Source organism: Equus caballus, chromosome X, assembly GCF_041296265.1.
Source record: "Equus caballus isolate H_3958 breed thoroughbred chromosome X, TB-T2T, whole genome shotgun sequence".
NCBI classification, from domain to species: Eukaryota; Metazoa; Chordata; class Mammalia; order Perissodactyla; family Equidae; genus Equus; species Equus caballus.
In genome coordinates this window covers 19309489-19333624 of record NC_091715.1, presented here as the reverse complement: position 1 = coordinate 19333624, position 24136 = coordinate 19309489, and the positions used below count along the sequence as shown (strand labels likewise).

At 39.7% G+C, this 24136-nt stretch overlaps 1 protein-coding gene across 2 annotated transcripts in view; it reads right to left on the bottom strand.

Annotated features, from left to right (window-relative positions):
• PDK3 (pyruvate dehydrogenase kinase 3) overlaps positions 1–24136 on the bottom strand; it is a 71329-nt gene that overhangs the window by 21138 nt on the left and 26055 nt on the right. For both annotated transcript variants that reach the window (XM_005614046.4, XM_005614045.4), the window contains exons 4-7: positions 20715–20899; positions 18909–18998; positions 7521–7598; positions 41–117 (exon numbers count right to left, since the gene is read on the bottom strand). In XM_005614046.4, coding sequence (XP_005614103.2) covers positions 41–117; positions 7521–7598; positions 18909–18998; positions 20715–20899 — 430 coding nt within the window. The remainder of the gene's footprint in view (positions 1–40; positions 118–7520; positions 7599–18908; positions 18999–20714; positions 20900–24136) is intronic.

Below are 24136 nucleotides of genomic sequence, written 5' to 3'. Positions count from 1 at the left end.
AAAATGAAGACTCCTTTCCGTGTTTTTAAATTCCACTTACCTTGAACAACTCAAACAGCATGTGAAACAGATGGGAGGGCACATACACGACCTGGATAGGCTTGTCTGGAGCTTTGGCTGAAAACGGAGACAAAACCGTCAATGAATAAGGACCAAAACTAGGAAAAAGTCAAGAATGTTGTTTGTATCCTATTTTCCAAGTACATAAAAGAGAGTCTACAAAAGGTTAATTTAGGTTTCCACCTTTAAAGGCCAGGCTGAGCAAAAGCATAAGGTTTGAAGTCCAGCAAACTTGGGGTGAAATCTAGTTTCTTCACTTACCAGCTATGTGACCTTGGGCAAATTACTCAATTTCTTTGAAACTTAGTCGAGTTAAATCAGAGTATTACCACTTATGTCAGGATGTTCTGAGCATTACGTAAGGTCATCCAAATATCGCTCCATGTTTTTCAAACTGGGGGACACCCACCCCCGCCAGTGGTCAGCAGGGGGAATGTGAAGCCACAGAGGAAAAGGGCACATCTTTTTGGTGAATTTGACTAAACAGCAATGTTAAATTCTGTTAAATTTTGACTAACAAGGCATATTATAGAGAATAATAAGGGTCACAGAACTCTTTTCTACTAGCAGCTAGCAGACAACACCCCCTCAAGACCTACAGTCCTTTCTCCTGGCATTAGGGATGTTCTGAGGAAAATATAAGAAACACTGATTCCACGTCAGGCACTAAGAACAACAGAGTGGGCTATAGAGTAGATGCTGGAAAATTGAGTCCCTCCTCCTCCTCGTGACCCAAAATCACTTAAGAGACTGAAACTATATGAACATACTGAACTATGTGAACACAGACATACTCACTCATGTTCTAATTTCAACCTAACTACTTCTTCTAATCAAGCAAGTAATTCACAGTAATATAAAGGAGAGCGAACATTCGTTTGGTTCTCAGCAGTTTACAAAGAGCTTACACATACATTATCCAATGAAATCCTCACGACAATACTGTGTGGCTCATGGGATGGGAGGCATTATTGTGGGTGACGACACAGGCTTTGCAGAGGCTATGTGACTTGCCCACCAAAACAGAAGAGGCCTGAAAATGGAAGCCTGAACCCAGAGCTTTTGATTCGAAATCCCGAAGCCTTTGATGTTATTTTTAAAGTAGTATATACAAATGACTTAAAATTTTTTTCACAAAGAAGTAAAGGTTCCTCCACCCTCTCCTATCTCGCTCCCCAGTTGGTATGCAGAGGCAGCCACTCCTTAAATACTTCTGATTTAGTCTTTCGGTTGATAATATTTACGTTCTGTTCTGTAACCCTAATTAACTCTTCTGTGCTTCGCCTATCGGTTCTTCTTTAAAACACTGAAAATCGATAGTGTTGGTAACATCCTAACTTGGTAAATATTGATCATTGTGGAGCGGCCACAACAGTGTGCCAGGACAACGTTTCCTTCCCTATGAGTCCAAAGACACGATTCATGTGCCACTTGAAGGAAAATGTTCTCAGTCTTAAGGTAAAATGGATTCTCTTTATCCTTCTCCAATGGCTCAAAATCATGCTTCCCCTTTTAGGTCACCAGGTATGTGGACTGTATCTTTCTTATACAGTTTCATATACTTCCTGGAGCTTCTAACTACTCTTCCTCTTGGGTAATGGGACCAAAAACACATGCTTTCCTCACCACATCACTAAGATCTTCCAGTTTCTTATTCTGTTGCATGGTATCCATTCTATTCTTTAAGATTTTGTCAAATTAGAATCGACTGCTTTCCAAATGTGCTGCATAACCATCATCCTCAAAGTGTTTTTGATTGAAGTTCTAGAATGTTCTTCACTATTTCTTATATCTTTATTATACACACCATCAAGTCAGTCAGGTAACCTCTGCAGAAAGGTATGCATGGGAGATACATTTCTCGATCCATATACCTCTGATTCACTTGACTGAAGGTTTGGCCAGGTACAGAGTTCTGGGTTCAAAATTATTTCCTCTCAGAATTTAGAAAGGGGGAGTGAGCGGTCTTCTGGCCACGACAGTGCAGTTGATAAGTTTAATGTGAGTCAGGTTTTCGTTCACGCTGCTGGTTTTTACCCGAGGTCTGACACACCTTGGCTGTCATATTCTTCTTGAAGAATGAGGAACCGAATTAATCACTTGTGGTAGTTGGTGTTCATTTCCCCATGGGGCTCTGCCTTGAGTGAGAAGGCTGACTTGGAGGTCTGTGGACCTGGTAGGACCTTTCAACTGGCTTTAGGATGAGCAGATAGTAAGCTGGCCTCTGACCACGAAGAGCTTTACTTTGGGCTATCAACACTCACATGAACGGCCCTAGTTTTTCCCAGGTGGTAGTGGTTGTTTTTTAAAGATTCACCCTGAGGGGCTGGCCTGGTAGTGTAGTGGTTTAGCGCTCTGCTTCAGCAGCCTAGGGTTCACAAGTCCAGATCCCAGGTGCAGACCTAGCACCACTTGTCAAGCCATGCTGTGGTTGCATCCCACATAAAATAGAGGAAGACAGGCACAGATGTTAGCTCAGTGACAATCTTCCTCAAGCAAAAAGAGGAAAACTGGCAACAGATGTTAGCTTAGGGCCAGTCTCTCTCTCTCTCTCTCTCTCACACACACACACAAAATGATTTACCCTGAGCTAACATCTGTTGCCATTCTCCCTCTTTTTTTTTCTCCTCTCCAAAGCCCCAGTACATGGCTGTATATCCTAGTTGTAAGTCCTTCTAGTTCTTCATTGTGAGCTGCCACCACAGCAGGGCAACGAACAGGTGGTTGGTTCTGCGACTGGTGACTGGGAAGTGAACCTGGGGCTGCCAAAGCGGTAGGCGCCAAACTTTAACCACTGGGCCATCAGGGCTGGCTCTCCTAGGTTGTTCTTGAAGAAAGTATTCTGATTTTGATTTTTGCCCAGGGGAAAACGCTTGTGGCTATCTGTAGGCAGAGCACAGCCAGAGTCAAGCTCCTCCCCATCACCCATCCACGCTCTACCTTAAACCAGCTTTCAATCAACCTCTACCTTTTGGCTTCCCATTCCAGTCCTTTGTACCTCCCGGCTCTGCTTCCAGAGTCCCTCCAGGATAACCTCTGGCAAAACGGGGGCCATCTCTGCTGCAGCCTCCTCTTTTGTGGCTTCTTCCTCTCTGTCCCATTAACCAGCATACTTCCATCTGGTTACCCTCTGGCAGGAGGTGGGACCAGTGGTCCACTGAGGAGCCCTAGTTTCTTTGCAGTTTTTCTTTGTATTCCTTTATTGTCATTTTAATGGAGCCCAGGAGCACACTGAATGCTTAGTTTATCTTGTACCAAAAGGCATGATAAGTTATATAAACAGCCTTGTGAACTTAACATTTCACTCCAAATCTCAGGGAAGTTAAAATCCCTTGGATAGTTTATTTTGTTTTTTCAGTTTAACCAACATTCTCTAGGAGCCATCTGAAGGGTTGCTCAATTACTTGTACTTTTCTTTGGGAACCTTATAGTTTAGGTGTTTTTCTTTCCTTTAAACACCATGTCAAGTGTTTTTGTCCGCGACTCTTCCCTAATCCTGAGTCCAGTGGCTTTTATGTAGTCGACCCTTAATAGAGATGTGTGTTGACTTTCTAAAATAAGACGCAAATGGAATACGCATTTTCTATCTAATGGCACATCTTTAAAAGGCAATGGAAAAAACAGTCCAGGTTTTTTATGTTCAAGACTCAAGAAATAATAAAGTCTCTATTTTGCACAGTCGTTGCTCCAAATACCATTAGTTGACATGACATTTAAGAAATACCAACAGAATTCTACATAGAATATAAAGCATTTTATTTTCAGATAGTTCTCCTATAAGAATGAAAAAGAAACTGGAAGCTAAGCAGAAAAAATGCATTTAAGAGAAAAAGTAGCTAGGCACTTAGAGATGGTTAACTAATTCCCAAAGTCAATGTACAAAGCTATTAAAAACAGTATGTAGTGTGGTTCAAAGTCAGACGGGGCTCAATTCCTGACTCGTATTTAATAGATACAGTAATAGGTATTTAACCCACCTGGGCCTTGGTGTTCCATTTCTGAAATGGACACAGTACATATCTCACGGGGTTAATATAAGGATTAAATGAGATAATAGTGATAAACTAGTTTACACAGAGCCTGCCACATAGTAAGCAGTCAATAAATGTTGGCTATTATCATTACTAAAAAATTAATTTCTACACTGTTAACAGAGCTACCAGTAATGGCTTTTTGACTGATGTATAGAACCACTTGACTGAAAATATCCACAACAGTATCCAATGTGGGAAAACCAGAGGTCAAAGATCCCAGGATAGACATGCGCCTTTTCTATGAACCCTCTTATAACAAAATATACATTGAATGAATTGAAAATTTTATGTTTCCCACCAAACCCAAAGTTATGAATCAACCTCTTCACAGGAAAGACTAATCTAGAAATATGAGAACATGCAAGTGGTGACCATAAGTCTAATCTTTCCCAAGTCGACCCTGACTTCCAGTAGCCATCCTTTATTAAATATCTAGTATATGCCCAGGGCTATATTTGAAGCCCTAGAAACATCCCTTTTATCGCCCCAGTAGGTGAGCTTACAGATGAGGAAGCAGAGCGTCAGAGGAGAAGTGACTTGTCTAAGGCCCACGTCTCCTAAGTGTCAGAATCTGGATTTCCACCGCCTGGCGAGCTACAAAGCTCACATCTTTTCCCTAAGCCATGCTGCCTTACTATGGATGTAAAAAAGGTAAAGTAAAAATGTTTATTTACTTAATGTTTTGGCAACTGATTTCTCAAGAGAATGAGAATGCTGAAATGAGAACAAGAATGATGATGTGGCGACTTGTCTTTGGAGAAACCCACATGGGTTGCCACAGGGCGCTAGTCAGAAATATTTGAAACCAGACATAAGGAAGATAAAATTCTGTTATTTCTAATGTCTCTCTTAAATGCGTTACAGAAAGGATAATAAAGAAGGTTGACTATAGCTGGCCCCCAATATTCAGAATTCTGGTGATGACCGGTTAATACTGATGGTGTTCACACAGCATGTTCTACACAATCCCATTTATTACTTTCTTAGGGGTCTACATTAGGAAAGAAAAAAATCAAAAATTCAGAAAAAAAGATGGCACCTGGGAGTCAGCAAGAACAGGCTCACTGCTCTGGCCTCCAGAGTAAGTGACGCTGCCACTCAAGCAAAAGAGCAAGTGGTTACTACCTGTGCATTCAAGTTCCATGTCTGACAAAAGAAACCTGGACAGTGAGGTCAGGCCCCGCCTAGCCAGTAGGAAAAAACAGAGAGAATATTAAGATGCTTCTACTCAGGAATACTCAAGCAAAGTCCTACAGGCACTGGTAGCGTATTTATTCAATAGGGGTACAACTCTTCCTAGAGAACCCAGTAGACTTTGAAAGCAGCTTTGATTCCATACCTTTCAGTAGAACGTAGGGTCATTGTCCTACAACAGCAGCCTGAAGTCTTTCCACACTTTGATCTTATTATAAGAGAAATACATTTTTGGAATACTTTTGAGAGGCAATTTGGTTTATCTTTAATGTAAACGCCCATAATCTAAGGTCCACTCATTCCACTTCTAGGAATCTAACCTACAGAAATACTTCCACACCTTCACAATTTCCCACCCTCCAAACACACAAACACACAAACATACACACACACACAAACCCCCCTTCACTGCTCATTACATGGAATATGGAAAATCATAAATGCTAAATGTCCACCGAATGGGAAATGATTAATAAAAATTAATAACCTAAGTATGGAATAAATATAATATAAATTAATATATGGTAAAAATATAATAAATATGGAATAATATAAAAATAAATTATGGTAATCTACACTGTGGATAATCTCTAAATGACATTACTACATGCAAAGATCTTCAAGGTGAGGTGAAAAACACAAGTTATAGATCATGTTTAGTTTCAACCTCATTTACATAAAAACAGCTCCATGTGGGCCTGAGAGAGCAGTGGGGCCTTTCACTTTTTACTCTATATTTCTGCACTTTTACAGTGAGCATGTCTCTTTTGCATCTTACAAATTAAAAAAAAGTAACAAATATAGAATCATATGAATAATATAAAAATCAGCTGTAACCCCAATATCCAGAGAGCTGTTATTTCTATTTTGGTGGTATAAATGCTTCAACATACTTTCCAATGAACTTGCACTATGACAAACATTTTTGGGGGGCGCAGGGGTTGAAGAAGATTGGCCCTGAGCCAACACGTGTCACCAATCTTCCTCTTTTTGCTTGAGGAAGATTGCCACTGAGCTAACATCTGTGCTAATCTTCCTCCATTCTATGTGGGACGCCGCCAAAGCGGGGCCCGACAAACGGCGCCAGGTCCACACTGGGGACCCAAACCTGCAAACCCTGGGCCGCCGAAGCAGAGCACAGGAACCCAATCACTACGCCACCGGGCCGGCCCCCACATTATTACAAAATTTTATAGCCTGTGTTAAAAAAACTCAACTTTTCCCCCACATTAAATATTCTTTTAAAGCATTAGTGTGAATGGCTGCATAGTATTCTATCTTATGGGTATACCACAATTTAACAAATCCTCTATTAGGGAAAACTTGGGTTGTTTTCTAATTTTTCTCTATAAGAAAACCACTGTGCTCATCATTCTTATACATACATCTGTGCACGTCTCTATTTTCTTATTTCCTGAAGTTTAATTTACTAAACCAAAGAATATGACCACTATTAATTTAATTTACTGGGCCAAAGAGAAAGAACATTGTTAGCACTTTTTTGGAAAGGCTGCATCAATTTAAACCTACATCAGAAATGTGTAAGTGTTGGAGGCTGGCCCCGTGGCCCAGTGGTAAAGTTCACGCACTCCGCTGCAGGCGGCCCAGTGTTTTGTTTTGTTGGTTCGGATCCTGGGCGCAGACATGGCACTGCTCATCAAACCACGCTGAGGCAGCGTCCCACATGCCACAACTAGAAGGACCCACAACGAAGAATATACAACTATGTACTGGGGGGCTTTGCGGAGAAAAAGGAAAAAAAATCTTTAAATTAAAAAAAAAAAGAAATGTATAAGTGTTGGGGAGAGAGTATTTTCCTGGGCACCAATTCAAAGAATTAAAATATTTTAATGGTTGCCATTTTCAAAGACAAAAACGGCATTTTTCTGTGTTTTTGTCTGTACTCCTTTTGAGTAGTACAGTTAAACACTTTTCCACATTTTTATTGACTGTGTTTGTTATTTTGAGAACTGTCTATTTATATCTTTGTGCGTTTTCTACCTTGATGACTTCTGTTCCAAGAACTCTGATTTCTAATATATTCCACATTCCTGTAAAAAAAGCTCCTTACAATAATATACCTAGCTCACCAAAGATTTAGAAAAGGCTTGAAAAAGACGTAAAAGATGAAAAAGCAGCATAATTTTAGGATCTCAGTGAAATACAGCTCAGGTATAAGCCGAATTTTAGTTTACTTCTTTGCATGTAAGGTTAACATTACTTTTCTTTTACCGTTAAATTCCTCAACTTCCAGCTCTGGAGCCACCAGGTAGTACTGCTCGCACAGCATCTTGGCGGTCTCATACGCATCTGCAAAGACAGACAAACCTTCAGCTGGGACAGGCATAACGCAGGCGCAGAGAGATGGACCGACTTAACAGAGGAAACAAACACAGACAATTTCTAACCTGATGGATTCCGAATTAATCCACTACTGCCTTTTAAAAAAAAATAGCCTTTTTAGGCTACAAGAGAATTACTATAACTGAACCAAAATTTCTCTTTAAGTTTTAATGACCACGATGACATCAAGAGTGCACTAATGACAATATGGCCAGCTGTACACTAAGTACACATTTGTTTAACTTTTAAATATTCCTAAATGCATTTTTCATGAAAATCTATAAGCTGAAGACTATACTTCCAAACACCATGCCGCCTGACTAAACTGTACCAAAAAGATATCTGTCGTTAATTAAAAAAGATAATAATGCCAACAGTCTTAAGATTTGCCAATGATTTGTAAATGAAACATCAATAAGTATTTGCTGAATGAATAGGTTCCCATGAGCCATACAATTAAGGTATTGGAGATGTTACTATTGATTTAAAAAGTCCTTTAAGTTAGTTGAAGGTAACAGGTTGGGCCTGATATTTATTAGCGTCTGAGGAGCAACAGTTTGCTTTGGAAAGGAAAAAAGAAAGACACAGGGTAAGAAGGTCAGGGCCATTACAGAGACAGCTGGCAGAGGGAATTCAGGAGGTTACATCCCAAAAGGTGGGGAACACAGTCAGAAAGCAAACTGTGTTATTATGTACTGCACGCGTGCCTTTGCTCCTGAACTGTAAGCAATCTGAGGAAGGGTTTGTCTTACATTTGTCTTGTAACTCGCACAGAACTTAGTACTGGCCCATGTAGATGGTCAATAAATATAAATATTCCTTGGTTTGACAAAGTTTAAATCTTTTGATAATTTACTTTTTAAAAGACAGCTTTACTGAGATATAATTCTCATACCATACAATTTAGCCGTTTAAAGGGTACATACAATTCTCTGATTTTTAGTGTAGTTGCAGAATTGTGCTTCCATCACCACATCAACTTTATATTTCATCACCCCAAAAAGAAACTCTGGAACCATTAGCAGTCATTCCCCCCACTACCCAGCCCTGGACCACCAGAGATCTACTTTGTCTTTATAGATTTGTTCTTCTGGACATTTCATATAAATGCAATCATACAATATGTGGCCTTTTGTGACCAGCTTCTTTCACTTAGCATGTTTTCCAAGGTCATCCATGTTGAAGCATGCATCAGTACCTCACTTCTCTTCATTGCTGAATAATATTGCATTGTATAAATAGACCACATTTTCTTTGTCCATTCATCTGTTGACGGACAGTTGGATTGTTTCCACTTTTTGGCTATTACAAATGCTGCTGCTATGAACATTCACTGTCTAAGTTTTTTTGTGAACCTGTGCTTTCCTTTCTCTTGGGTATATATCTGGGCAAGGAAAATTGCTTGATCATATGGTAGCTCTATGTCTAAACATTTGAGGAACAGCCAGACTGTTTTCCAAAGTGAGATTTATTTTTTTAAAGTTTCACCTGTACAATTTCTAAAGATCAGATATTCCAATTACTTTAAAATGCTTCATGGGTGTATTTGCAATGTTCTCAACTGGGTATCAGCTCTTCGGAGACAGGCTCATACTTCTTTTATATTCCTCACATCAATACCGTGCTGAGGGTAGATGCTTGTTTAAGATTCAAGAGGGAAGAGAAAGAGGGAAGGAAGGAAAAGAAGATGAGCCTGACAGATTTTAAATTTAAATATTAAAATTTGACACTGTCAACCTAAAATAACACAAAGATAAGATTAAGGTATGTTCACACTATGAGTTTTGGTTCATTTACTTCATATTGACACCAAATTAAAATTTTACATAATATTTGACCTCAGAATAAAAATTCTGATAATTTTGTTGAACTTTCAGAATTAAACTGCTGTAAAGAATCACAGATAGAGACATTAGAATAACTCTGACAAGATGAAATAATAAGGGATAGCCCAAGGAAGCGTTAGTAAGAGGAGAAAAATATAAAAAAAGAGTTAATCAGTGTGAAAATAGCCATTAAAGTAGGATCGGATTTAAACCCTAAAAAAAGAAAATTAAAATTTAGAATTATATTAAATTTATAAGTTTTCCTAGGGTATAATAAACCTCATCAAATATCTGTCAAGTAGATTTGTAAAAAGAAAAGAAATCAAGACTCCCTCTTTTTGCTCTGGCTACACCACCAAACAATGCTACATCTCCACCTAGTGACACAACAGCACAGAGCTGACCAAGAACTTCTAAGGCCACTTTACTTAAACCAACAAATACTGAAATCTAAAATGATGCTTCATTATCGTTATCCATATACAAGGCCAATGCATCTCCAGAAAACAACTTCTCCAAGTATGTAACACCTTCAAAGATGTTTAAACATCGCTCTTCCATTTACTATAAAACAGAAAAAGAACCCAAACCCACTAAATGTGCTAGTTCCTCACAGTATTAGCTTGCCCAATAGCATGAGATTCTAATAGCACTATTAAAAACAAGTATTACAAAAATGTAACATGTGGAGGATGATGGAGCCCAGACAGAAGCAGCCAACTTGAAACTCAAAGACCCAGTGTGGTTCCTAAAATCACATGTGAATAAGAATTTTTTAAATATCAGTACAAATTATAGTGTATCAATGTTGTAATTAAGAATTACATTATGATCCTTGAAAAACTCAAGATATCACGAGACTCACATACACCAGCCTGCCAAAAGTATTCTGGGGCGGTAATGGTAAGATCTATATTCACACGCATCTTTATAAATTCCCCTAGCACATTATAACACCTTGGACACAATGCACACCTAGTAAGCATTTGTTAAATGGAACAATCCTCCTGCCCATGAGAAAGTTCTCGAGGTGTAGTCAATTGTCCTGATGAGAGATGTTCTTTTTGGTCAGACTGGGAACTAGAGGCGTAGAGTGTGGTACCCAAACCTGGCTGTATGTAGAATTCATTACCAAGTTTAAAGAACCATACAAATTATAAAATGAACCCCTGGAGATTCTGACGCAGTAGCTCTGTGTTGAGGCCTAGGACTCCGTATTTTTAAAACCTTAGCGAGTAATTCTGAAAAGAGGCTAGATTTGGGGACCACTTGCCTGGAAAGTCAAGGCTGGGTCATGCTAATTCTGTCACTGTCTCTCCCAGGACATGACTAATCATGGGGTATTAGGGTGTATAACAGTACATATATACTCAAACAGGACACTTCTGTTTAAGTAAAATAACATAAAAATGAAAAGCTTTAAAATATCACCACCAAAATTCAACTACTGGCTTATAAATCCACTTTCTTTATCCTAGAGTAAAATGCAACTTCTACTTGTAATAAGCTAATAAGACGTTTCTATTTTTTAATTAGAAGCCAAAAATTCAAAATACAGTAATTTACCAAAACACTTTCTTAAGATTAAAAAAATTTTTTTTCCTTTTTCTCCCCAAAGCCCCCCAGTACATAGTCGTGTATTTTTAGTTGTGGGTCCTTCTAGTTGTGGCATGCGGGATGCCGCTTCAGCAAGGCTTGATGAGCGGTGCCATGTCCGCGCCCAGGATCCCAACCGGTAAAACTCTGGGCCCCCGAAGCAGAGTGCGCGAACTTAACCACTCGGCCACGGGGCTGGCCCCTACCAAAATACTTTTATGTGCAATATATTGGAGCCAGTATTTACCACCAATCTTTAAAAGGAAATATTAGGAAATGATTATTATTACCACTGAATATAAGTGATTTTCATTACATTAAGAATCTGTTTTCGGGGTGGCCTGGTGGTATAGTGGTTAAGTTCACGCACTCTGCTTCGGCGACATGGGGTTTGCAGGTTCGGATCCCAGGTGTGGACGTAGCACTGCTCATCAAGTCACGCTGTGGCAGCATCCCACATAAAACAGAGGAAGATTGGCATAGATGTTAGCTCAGTGACAATCTTCCTCACAAAGAACAAAAAAAGAATCTGTTTTCAAGGAAACTGAGGTATTGATCATAAAGTAACTAACAAAACTGTGGGTGTGGCACACATATACTTCCCCAGGCTAGAATACCCAAACTGTAAACACATAAGACTAAAAATAAAAAAGGCCAAACCAGAAAGAGTAGGGTGAAGGTTCACATAGTAACCAGCCCAACAGATCCAACCTGGCCACGAATCAGTTTTAAGAAAAAGCACACAGGAAAATGTAATAGATTACAGGGATTATTTCATTAGATTTTTTTATTAGAAGATTTCTCTATTCAAAATTCACCATAGAACTCTGCAATCAAATATTAGCCTCTATTGCAAACACATGCAATCAATTGTTTACAAATATCCTAAGAGGCTGGACTAGGATGAATTTCAGTGAGCGGCAGACAAAAATGAAGCTCCCTAACTGGTCCAAGGTCCCTAACTGTGTCTAACAGGATGCAGAAAACCACCAAGCTCAAGTTTAAGAAGCACGGCCAGAACAAGGTAAGCATAAATGACCACAAAGCATTACAAAGCCACAGATACGCTGCTTTTTAGAAACCCTTTTAAGTTACAAAGCAATTCCAATAAGGTGTGCCTATCATTCTTCTGTCCAAAACTCACCCCAAGTGGGAACCACCAGGGTTTTTTAAGCACTGGATCCTCTCCCACCCCCCAAACTACAGCAAACTGGAGAAGTCAGGGGCAGAACATCTAATGTAAGGGCAGCCAACCTATTGGCTGACCAGAATCCTGAAACCTGCGGTTGTGGGCAAAAAGATGGGCTGAGCCAATCAAATCCACCTTTTGGGAATTGAGGATTGAGACACTCAGGCAGGACAGAAGCCAACAGGATACACTGAGAGTTGTCATGATCTAGAAGGCCTGGAGTGCCCGTCATTGCCCTAAACAAGTCGATCAGTCTACGGACAAGAGAGAAAAGTGCAGGGGCTACGAATACAACCCCAGTTGCAAAGATACACAGAAAACCACCTTGTTTTCTGCTTTTCCCACTTCCAATTTTTTTTTTTTTTGAGGAAGATTAGCCCTGAGCTAACATCTGTGCCAATTCTCCTCTTTTTGCTGAGGAAGACTGGCCCTGAGCTAATATCCATGCTCATCTTCCTCAACTTTATATGTGGGAAGCCTGCCACAGCATGGCTTGCCAAGCGGTGCCATGTCTGCACCAGGATCTGAACCGGCAAACCACGGGCTGCCGAAGCAGAACGTACAAACTTCACCACTGCGCCACTGGGCCGGCCCCCCCAGTTCCAATTTCTATAGGTGCAACTGTAAAGTGTTTCCTGCCTTTGGACTACCATGGGACCTAGCAGGTTCTTGTCATAAATCTGTTTCTTGAGCTAACGTGAGTGGGTCTCTGTTACTTATAACCTGAAGAGCCCAAAGTGAGAGCACAAGACATTATTTCTGAACCAGAATAATGACACGCTTTCAGGATACCATTTTTAGGCTATTATGCCACACAATAATAGCGTAGAGGAACAACACACGCAAGCTAACGTCGCCGTGAGAGCTGACTTTTGTACCAAGTATTTAAGTCTGTACCTTTAAAATGATCTTACCACAGGATTTTCCATTTTATTTCCTGGTTTCTTACAAAGAAAGGAGGAAAAAGGGCCACAATGGAAGGCACCTCCCAGAGGATAACAGGAACTGCTTTACAACACTAATTCTAGCATTTGCTACCATGAGTCTATAATTTGCAGGTGTGTAAAGGTAGATATTAAGGTGCTAAATAAGCAGTGAGGAGGCATGCTTCAGTGTTCTGCACATTCAACTAACATTATACAAGATGCACCCCACATTCACACATTTATACAACTGTCTAGTCAAAAATAAAAATATTGTCCCTACCCTGCTACATAAGTTTTCCATAGTCTGTCTCGAGAGATCTAAGTATGGAATCACTGTTAGCTCATTAAGGCTTCCTAAGGCTATAAAACACACACGTGCATATGCATAGGTGTGCACACGGGCATGCACACACACATACACACGGGGTCATTTGGGCTGGATATCTGACTACCCTTCCACCATGCAGGATCTTCACAGCTGAGAAAATCAAAGTAGAGCTATAATTAAAATGCAGAACCCTGACTCCCTCTAGACCAAGCTTCCTAAAACAAAAGGAAGGGAAAAATATTAGAGATAGAGATGCCACGTTAGAAGATTAACTGAGAAATCTCAGAGGATATGAGGAGAAGGTAAAAAGGCAGTGAAAAAATACCAACTACTCTAAAAAGAGGAAGGGAGCAGGAAGACCTCACTAAGAGTCAAGGGAAACCGACAGGGGTTTCTTCCTCTCCTTGACAGCACTTGGGTATGGCAAGAAGAGCTAACTGGTGAGGCCTGGGCCCTTTGAGACCTTCTGATTGTCATTCCTGGGACACTTAGGGGTGTCTTTTTGCTAGAAGACACGGAAGGATTTCTGGGGCTTCTTGACCGTTGGCGTTCTCTGCCATGCCTGCTCTCTCTCAGTCTTATTTTGAGCCAGAAAGAGTGTCTGTTTGGCTATTCTGGCACTCAGAGAATTAAGAGTAGGGCCTGCAGGCAATGAAACGGAAAACTGTTAAAATTTGCTTTAGTCTACAGGGACAAGAGAGACCTTCAGGTTTCCACCTAGGCTGCCCGGCCCATTTTGCCACGGCAGGAAAGGTAACTGATTTAAGGCTAATACCCCACCGAGGAATAAAGATTATAGACACCTAGCTGGAAAAACCATTTGAATACAGAGATTATGAGTATAGCAGATCAGACACAGGAAGGACTCCAACAACACTGAAACTGAGGGCAGAATAGAGGCTATTCCTGTCAGGTACTGAATTCATCCAAGAAGGTCATGCATGATGGGCATTAGTGCTGCAGATGGGGAAATACGTAAATACTATGGTTTGTAGAGACAAAGATTACTCTCATTATTCATGGTTGCACACCGATCTGGAAATTTGGTATGAATTCAAATGTATAAAAGTTCTCACTGGGTTATAAAAACAGGTAATTTTTATTCTCTTTTCTCACATTTTCTAACTTTTCTTCAATGAGCACTTTTTAAAAATAATTTTTTGAGGTCATAATAGTTTATAACATTGTGAGATTTTAGTTGTACATTATTATTTGTCAGTCACCATATCTATATGCCCTTTACCCCTTTTGCCCACCCCCCCCAACCCCCTTCCCCTCTGGTAACCACTAAACTGTTCTCTTTGTCTGTGTGTTTGTTTATCTTCCACATACGAGTGAAATCCCACGGTGTTTGTCTTTCTCCGTCTGGCTTATTTCACTTAACATGATATCCTCAAGGTCCATCCATGTTGTTGTGAATAGGACAATTCTGTCTTTTTCATGGCTGAGTGGTATTCCCAATGAGCACTTTTTATTATTTTGGTAGTATGGTTATTAGTCCCCTTAACTGACCCAAGTGGAAACAGGAGTTGGATGACTGACAAAAATGTTGGATAAAATGGGAAACCATAAAATATGACTACTATTGTAAACATTAACTTAAAATGCACACTTGAATATACCATTAATTCCTCTGCCAATCTTTTCATATAAGGCCAAAGCCTCTTCTTTGAATATGGATCGGTTTGGGGTTCCAAGCCATCTTTCTTAGTAAACAATACCACATACACCTATGAACTCCAATTCCTATTTCTTTAAAGTGTAAGATACTTGTGAAGCGATCAGTGCAGATTCCTTCCAAGATTTTTACTTTGCCCTGTAACCTAAAAGTTATCTTATTCACAGTCATTTCATTACATTTTTAAGAGACTTCTTTATCAAGTCTTTCCAAAGAATTCAACTCAATTTAATGGAAATAAGTCTCTTTTCTGTACTCAAATTTCTTTAGTTTATATAACATTTAAATAATGTAGTCACAACAGGTGGCATAACCTATACCAATGGTTTGAGAACAACCAAGTGACCCTTAGTAAGCATACACTTCAGGAGGTGGGAGCAGCACAGCAGCATTCTAGAAAGTATGTACAAGCCAAGCGTGCTTAATGTGTTGTGGGTATCAGTAGGTGTGATTTATGATGGGAATGAGGGGTGGCAGAAGACTTGATCATGTGGATGTTGCTTTCCATGTTTATACACTTTCAGAATCTAAAACCACCCTCCACTGCTGTTTTCCATAAAGGGAGAGGCTGTTGAGAAATGAAAAACATGGTTCAAAAGATACGGTGGGGAGCAGGCAGCACGCCAGTCCTTCCTCCTTACCCCATGAGCGTGGGGGGGGGGGGGTAGGAGTGTGCGTGCATGCATGCATCTTGGGGGAAGTGGCATTCCAAGTGGCAGAGGGGCATGAGGGGTGATTCTGACTGGATACAGCTTCACCAGGATTCCAGGCTTTAAGTTATGCCAAGCAAGAGGTAGGAATGCTTAAATGAGAGGATGGAGCAAACTTTGTTCAAGGTACAATAGTGGTCTCACTGGGTAAAAAGTAAAAAAGGGCAGGAGAAAGAACAAAGATAAAGCTGTGAGTGAGCACAGGAGGAGGGCGGAAAGAGGAGGAGATCTGGCCTGTGGTCAAAAGCGTGACTAAAAAGAACAAAGAAAGCAGGAAGCCACGAGGCAGACTGTAAGCATAAACTTCCAGTTTCTTTCCTTTAAATATCGGCTGAATTGTTTTGCACATAATCTTCAGCTTGTTTTTGGTACAAAACCTCAGTCCCTGAGAGGGGTGATGCAAAAGGGAGTAAGAGTCATTCCGCACCTTTAGAAATTTACACCCTGTTGGAGAGATGAACAGAAGCAGAAACAGCACCAAGACCAGGTAGGGGGTAATAAGGCCAGTAAGAGCAGTACAGTGAAGGCTGCCAAACGAGTTCTTTTCGCCTTCAGCATCAAGTCGCAGCAGGTTCCTCCTCATCCTCTCCCACGAGGCCTCCGACTCCCTCCAGCTCGGCTTCACCTCTCTGCTCCACAGCAGTGCTAACAGCGGCCCAGAATCCCCTTACTTATCTAGCTGTCCTGATTCGTGGTTAAAAACTCGAAAAACTAATGAATGACTTTGTGAAGAAACAATGAGATGATGAAAATGAGTCTGCTTTTACAACTTTACTATGAAGAACTGCGAACATATGCAAAAGTACGGCGTACAGTGTAACGAATCCTCACGAAGCCATCACCAGCCTCAGCAGGGTTCAACACACGTCCGATCTTTTTCACCCCCCTCCCTGTGCATCATTTTGAAGCAAATCACATATGTCATTTTATATCATGCATAATATTTCAAAATACCTCTCTTCAAGCTAGGACTCCTTTAAAAAAACAGAACCACAATACCAATATCACATCTGAAAACTTAACAATATTTCCTGAATGTCAAATATCCAATTGTCTTATAAACGTCCTGACTTTTAAAGATACTTTATAATTTATGCCACAAACAAAAGTAAAGGCAGCAGTCTATTATATAAGTAACAGTAAAAATAAGAAGCCAAACGACTTGTATGATGCCCAAGGATGACTGCCTGTGGACTTGTCCACAGCCCTCACTGGGGGCTAGCACTGCTTTAGGGGCTCTATAAAGTTTAACTCGTTTAACCTCATGATATAGGTGAATTCCCAATAGCACCATTTTATAGATGAAGAAACTGAGGCCCAAAGAGGTTACATAACATGTCCAAGGTTGTCCAGCTAACCCAAATGTCCATCAGCTGATGCAGAAACAAAACGTCGTAATCCATACTGGAGTATTATCCAGCTACAAAAAGGAATGAAGCACTGATGCATGTGACAATGTGGACGACCCTCAAAAACATTAGGCTAAGTGAAAGAAGGCACACACAAAAGACCACATATTGTATGATTCCATTTATATTAAATGCCCAGAAGAGGAAAATCTATAGAGACAGAAAGTAGATTAGTGGTTGCCTGGTGCTGGGGAGAGGGGTAGTGGGGAGCGACTGCTAACGGGTATGGGGGTTTCTTTTCGAGGTGATAAAAATGTTCTAAAACTGGATTGTGGCAATGGCTATACAACTCTGTGAATATTCTAAAAACCACCGAATTGTACACTTTAAATGGGTGAATTGTATAGTACGTATATGAATTATATCTCAAGCAGTTTTTTAAAAAAGTAAGTTATCAAAAGGTTTAAAATTTATCAAACCAAGGAATATTCATTGACCATCTACACAGGCATGTACTAAGTTTTATGTGAGTTACAAAACAAGTGTAAGACATAAACCTTGACCTCAAATTGCTTACAATGCAAGAGAAAATGTACACGTGCAGTATATAATAATGCAATTTGCTTTCTGAATGTGTGCCTTTTTCCCTAAGGTCAGTCAACCATCTGAACCAGGTTTTCTGATTCATAAAAGCCATCGGGCCTGGGGCTAATGAACACATAAGCTATGACAAGACCAATCCTGCTTCCCTTCCCCTCTGGGGGCCTGCAGAGGTCATGATCAACCACAGGGTCATCTGTGAGAGAGCAACCCACAGGGTTCTTAGGGAGCTGAGGCGGGGCCTAGTCACCTTAGAACTGAAATAATTTGAGTAAATGTTTCCTAATTAAACAGAGGCCAGAACAGCTCGACAATCTTAGGCTGAGCAAAGGCCCATGCCTGGGGACTCATCCCCGGATTTAGGAATTCCCTGGATAAACAAATAGCACAGGTTTTGCTTAACTATGGCTGCTAAAGGTCTGGTCTGTTCCCCTACTGGGGAGGCTGCACACACTGGGCCACCTCCCTTGGCCCTCTAAGCTCCAACAGCAGGGGTCACTCTGCTTGGGCAACAAGCACTTATCCTAAACGAATAACAAGGAAACTGCTGTTCAAAACCAAAGTGCCTGGGTCCTAGGGACTTATGGCTCAAGGGCTCTGTTCTACCCTAAGGCTACTGAAACAGTGTCTAGCCCCATGTCCAGTGAACCCCTGAAGCCCATATGTCATGTACATTCTAAAACCTGGAGTGCACATCAGAAGGATGTTTAAATTTTACAAGCATGTGAATTCAGTCATATTTTATAATAAGGATTTGCATTCTCTGAAATTTTCAGATAATGGTGGCAACGAAAACTTAGAATCTTAAGCTAACAAGTGCTTACTCTTTAAGATAGAACTACAAGTAAAACCCTAGTCAACGTAGGAGAAACTCCCATTTTGAGCATTAACTAATTATGCATCTTTCCTGAACTGCCTAGAAAGAACATTTCATATTTGGATCAAGTGGCTTGACCCTAGAATCAGTAAACAACTTAGCAACATAACCTGATGAATAACCCGATAGTCAAGCTGCCTCAGTTAAGCCACAATCTTATTTGAACTACAATAACTAACATTACGATGGTCTCCTTACCTTTCACCACGTCAGCCACATTGCAGGTGGGATCAATACTTCCTATGTGCTTCGGATGAGCAGGGTTAGTGTCGCCACCAAAGAGCAGTGCTAAACAAATACAAAAGGGAAGGGAGAGATTAAACACAAAGCAGGCCGGGATGGTCAAGCAGAGAAGCATAGAGGTTTCTAAGTTCTGAAAGATTCTTTTATTTGTAAGAATCATTTTAGCAGCCACAGTGACTTAAAGCAATAGAATGCGTACAATGATGGGTGATCGACTCTACTGGACAATGAAGGAGGCAGGACATGCTTTAAGACCTGCCAGTTCCAGTTAGCAGGTCCTAAAGCAATGACATGCGCCAGGTGTCCAACCCTTTTTCCCCAACCCAATGTGACCTGGATGAAAAAACTTACTTTCAGCCTTAGCCAAGTTTACCAACCTTCTCAGTACTACGCCACATATTTATTCCAACATCCACTAAATATTTAGAAAATGTAGTCTGCACCATTAGCCCAGGCTTGCAAAGTGTCTTCACTGTCAACATTTCAAATGCCTCCATCATGGAGATTATTTTTCAACGTAGTATACACAAACAATATTTGTTCAAGTATTTTTAAAAGTACATTCAAATACTTGCACAAACACACAAGATTTGCAAAACTTTACTTCTGAGTAAAAGCCAAAAGGAGCCCCAAAGAAAAAAGTCATCTGAATCCATATATGTATAGGTGTACTTATTTTTAAGTCAAACAAAAATTGAAAATAACTTAGGTTCCACAAAAGAAGAATGCTTAAATAGGGCATATTTTAAACTACGAAAAATGACAAATATGGGCATTAGGCCAATACATAAAATTGCAACTAAGTGAAAGAAAAACAGAGGTGTACAAGCTTAACCGCTCATCTAAAAACATGTACATATATATGGAAACACACATGTTTAAGTCAGAAAGAAATTGTAGTTATCTAAGTAGTTTAGTTGAATAGTATCTAGGTTTTTTTCCCTTTAAAATTTCCTGTAAATTGTCATACATTTCTATTTTTAAAAGATATACATTTAGGACCAACCCACATTTAATAGCTGTATAACATTCGTTTATCCAAACAAATTAAATTTATACAATAAAATGCTCTGTTCATTTTCTGATTCAGCAAAGAGGATGATTTAGATTCTAGACATGTGGATGCTTCTTCATAAGAATTATGAAATCAGGCAAAGACATAACGCTGCAAATGAGCCAAAAAGTTTTTTGTGAAGAGAATTTGAGGTGTTTTTCTCTTATCTGCGTATCAGCCTGGAGAGTAAACTAAAACTCTCAATACGAGATTATGGTTTGACATTCACTTAACTTTACTGATCACTGTGAAATAAAAGATCGATTGCTCTTATTGTCAACATGCCAACTCAATATTCCCAGTATCAATGTTTTTAAAACCAAAAAGGAAGACATGTAACATCCTGGATAAAGACTAGAACATGCTCTCAGAGCCACGTGAAAGTATTCAGAGATGAACGCCCGGCTGCCCTTAAAGCCGGTCGGTCCCCGCCTCCACCAGGAATGTAACGGTAGAGGCTTCAAAAGCAGGCAGTGGTCCTGTCTCTAACAGGAGCATCATCAAGGTCTTTCAAGGATTTCTTTCAACAAAGAATACTAATGAATAGCTTTTTAATAGATAAGCTCTACGAAGGAAAAACAGAACTGGAAATGACATTTCTAAAGACAAAAATGCAGATCAGTAAATTAAAAGTGAAGCAACAGGAAAACATGTAGGAGAAATCACTCCAGTTACCATTTCAAAACTGGACCAAAACCCCAACTTACTGTGCTGGTTAATAAGCATGCGGAAAGAGATGCGGTTGGTATAAAATCGATCTAGAAAATACTGGATGTTACTGCTAATGAACGGATCAAACCCAAACTTCTCCTTGTATTCAATCACTCCTTGAGCCATTGTAGGAACCACATCATTGTGTCTATTTCTGACTTTAATCAGAACTTGCAGAAAGCTGTGTGGGAGAGAAACAAAAAGTGGTCAGTCTTTACATCTCATGGGCTAAGACATAAACTTCCCAGCTCCATGTCCGGACTATTTCTCTGCCGGTATTTTTATAGGTAGAGACATCATTATCACTACAGACTACAAGGAAGTACTCACAAGAAGCCAAAGTATTAGCGAAGTTTTTGCTTGGAACTTTCTACAGAAATTCTTTCAGAGACACAAAAAGTAAAAGGTTCTAGTAAAGAAAAAAATGCTCAAATACCTTTTTAGAAATTGACTGACTTTGGATAAGTGATTACATATAAGTTTTATAAATGTTTGCTGAATAATTGCAGAACATATTAATACTTCTTCTGACAACATAAGGACAACCCAAAAAAACCTTCAAGGATTTATTAGAGGCTCAAAGCAATAGCTTCCATGAATAAATAATTCTTCAACTTCAAATATTTTAAGACTAAGATTTTGAAATAAATTTCTCACAGCAGTAAAATATAATGATAAAGTGTAGACAGAACTAAGGCAATTTCTAGTATATTACTGTAAAGATGCAAAGGGGAAAATACATTAAAAATGGCAACGAAGAATAGAAAGACAAGTCAATGGAACCAAATAAAAAGCTCGGAGCCAGGCCCAAGGGTGAGTATGTGTGTATGAAAATTTAGCATATTGATAAAGTGACACTGCAGGTCAGCAGAGAAACAAGCAAATTAGTTGGGACAGCTGGCTAACTATTTAAGTCACCTCTCAATTTCAAGCCTTCAGCCAAAAAAAATGGGTTAAAAGATTTAAATGTAAAAGAATGAAATCACACAAAAGATAAGAGAAAATCAAGTGAATAAGTATATAACCTCAGGGTAAGGAAGGCTGTTCCAGACTTAATATCGAAGGCAGAAACCATGAAGAATTCAATGATACAACTATGTGGAATTTCAGCAATTCTATAAGGACATACATTATAAAGCCAAAAAAACAAAGTGAAAACCGGGAAAAATATATTTGCACCAGACAAAAGAAAAGATGAGTAGCCTAACAGAAAACCAGGCGAGAGAGCTGGCATCAGTGGAAAATGTACCACAGAGGAAACACAAGTGCCAGTAACTTCACTTTCAAGATAATAAAAGAAAAGCAAATTAAAACAACGTAATGCTAGTTTCCACATATCAGACTGGCAAAGAATAACCAGCGCCAGCTGGAGTACGGGAGCCTCACTGACACATTTGTAGGGACAATTTAGCAACATATATCAAAAGCCAAAGAAAGTCATTCCACTCCCAGGAACTGATCCTAGGAAACTTCCAGGACAAGGCCAACAGCTACATTTAGAGCTGTTCTTTAGAGCGCTGCTTATACTAGCCAGAAAGCTACAAACTATTCTAAAAGCCTATGATCAGAGGTCAAATCACATGACTTATCTTTAGATGGAGCATTATGAAGCTCTTAACAATGGTGCAGATCTGTCTACATTGTTATTTTTGAAAAAATATTTTGCACATATAGAAATATGCATGCCTAGGAAAAAGTATGGATGGAAGAAAAATGTTAACAATGATTGTCCCCTGGCAGTGGAAATTTCGACTTTCTTTTTACTTATCTGAATAGTCTTATTCTAAATGATGAAATATTTCTGTAACAAACACAAATGTACAAAGACAGTAAAGATGAATAAATCAACTCTGAAATTAGGTCATAATTATTCACAAGAAATTTCATAATGGACAATTTGTCATTTACGTAATGCTCTTTCCAACATGTTTACAAATATTACTAAAATGAAACATTTCATCATCGTGGAGAAGTGCCTCAATTTATCTCAAGGGAGGGGACTTGCCCCAATGGTTCAATTCTCAGAACACTTCACCAGTCTTCTGGGGCTCTTCTAAACTTTATCATTACGATAAACAGGCTTGTCCTCTAAGCGACTTTTACTTTGCTAAGATGACTTCCCTGCCTGTGACTCCTGTACAACCGCTCACGGAACAGAAAAGGCTGTTACTCTGATAAAACAACTCCCTCACTTCCCACTCCTTCCTTCACCATGAGCGCCAGGCTTCTCAACTCCCAACTCTTTTAACAAGCTGCATGAACCTAGGCAGGTTACCGAAATTAACAGAGTGAGAGCTATTACCATTATGACCTCGCACACACTGGATCCAGCACTCGGCAGCTGACAAAGCAGGCTCACGTCCATAAATCGCATCTGACTGATAACCTGTTCCAGAAACTGAGACTGGCCTCTGGGAAACACACAGCAAAAATCTGATATTGGATACCACCCCAAATCTACAGCCTAAGATTTGGAGCCAGAGAGGTCAGTCCTTCAGTCTTAATTTTTAGGATATCAGCCAAACTATTAGTAGCTAATGACCTGAGAAAACAAAGCTTCTGACTTCGATTCATTTAGTTTCAATACCTTAACTGACAGCAAGGGGTGACAGCAAGGAAAACACTGCCTTTGGGGCTCTAACCCAAAGCCTCCTTTCCACAGTTCACAGCTCCATGCAACAAACGCCTAGCAAAGTATAAAACGGGTCAAGAGTTTTTTCCCTTTGTATTTTCATTTACAACTAAACTTGAGCTAGTGACTCATGGCTCAAATCAGCAGTTCTGGCAGTCCAGCACATTGTAAAGAACAATGTGCTAAGGAAAAGAAAACCTGATTTACAGATCCAGCTCTGCTACTAACTGATGTCACAATCTTAGGCAAGACACTTCACATCCGTGACCTCAGAAACCTTATCTATGAATTGAGAGGGCTGGGTTAAATGCCCTGAGCTAACGTCTTGTATCATGGGGTGTTTCTCTAGTTCTTTTTATGGAACACCTAGATGTGAGGTGTTCAGTCTCACAGTTGTGTGGACCAGGTTTCTACTTAGAAAGAAATTCCTTAGCACAACAGGTCTGCCATCGGCATCGCCCATGTGTACATGCAACAGGAGGAAAGTAATGTGAAGGGGCTACTTAATTTCTCTTGGGGGAACAAACCACACTAAGAGCTAGGGTTAGTGTTTTCTAGTTAAAAGAAAACGAAAAACAAACATTTTCCATCAGCATGAGAATTTAGCAGTTTTTGTGCATAATAGCAATAGAATTCAGTATGTTACGTATCTTTTATGCGGCTCCAAAATAAAAGCCTTACAGTTTTCCTGTAATGTAATATCACATTGAAAATTTTTAAAAAAAATTGTAAAGGATTGAGTAGATAAACTCACGCATATGCAGAGACCACTGCATTCTTAAAACT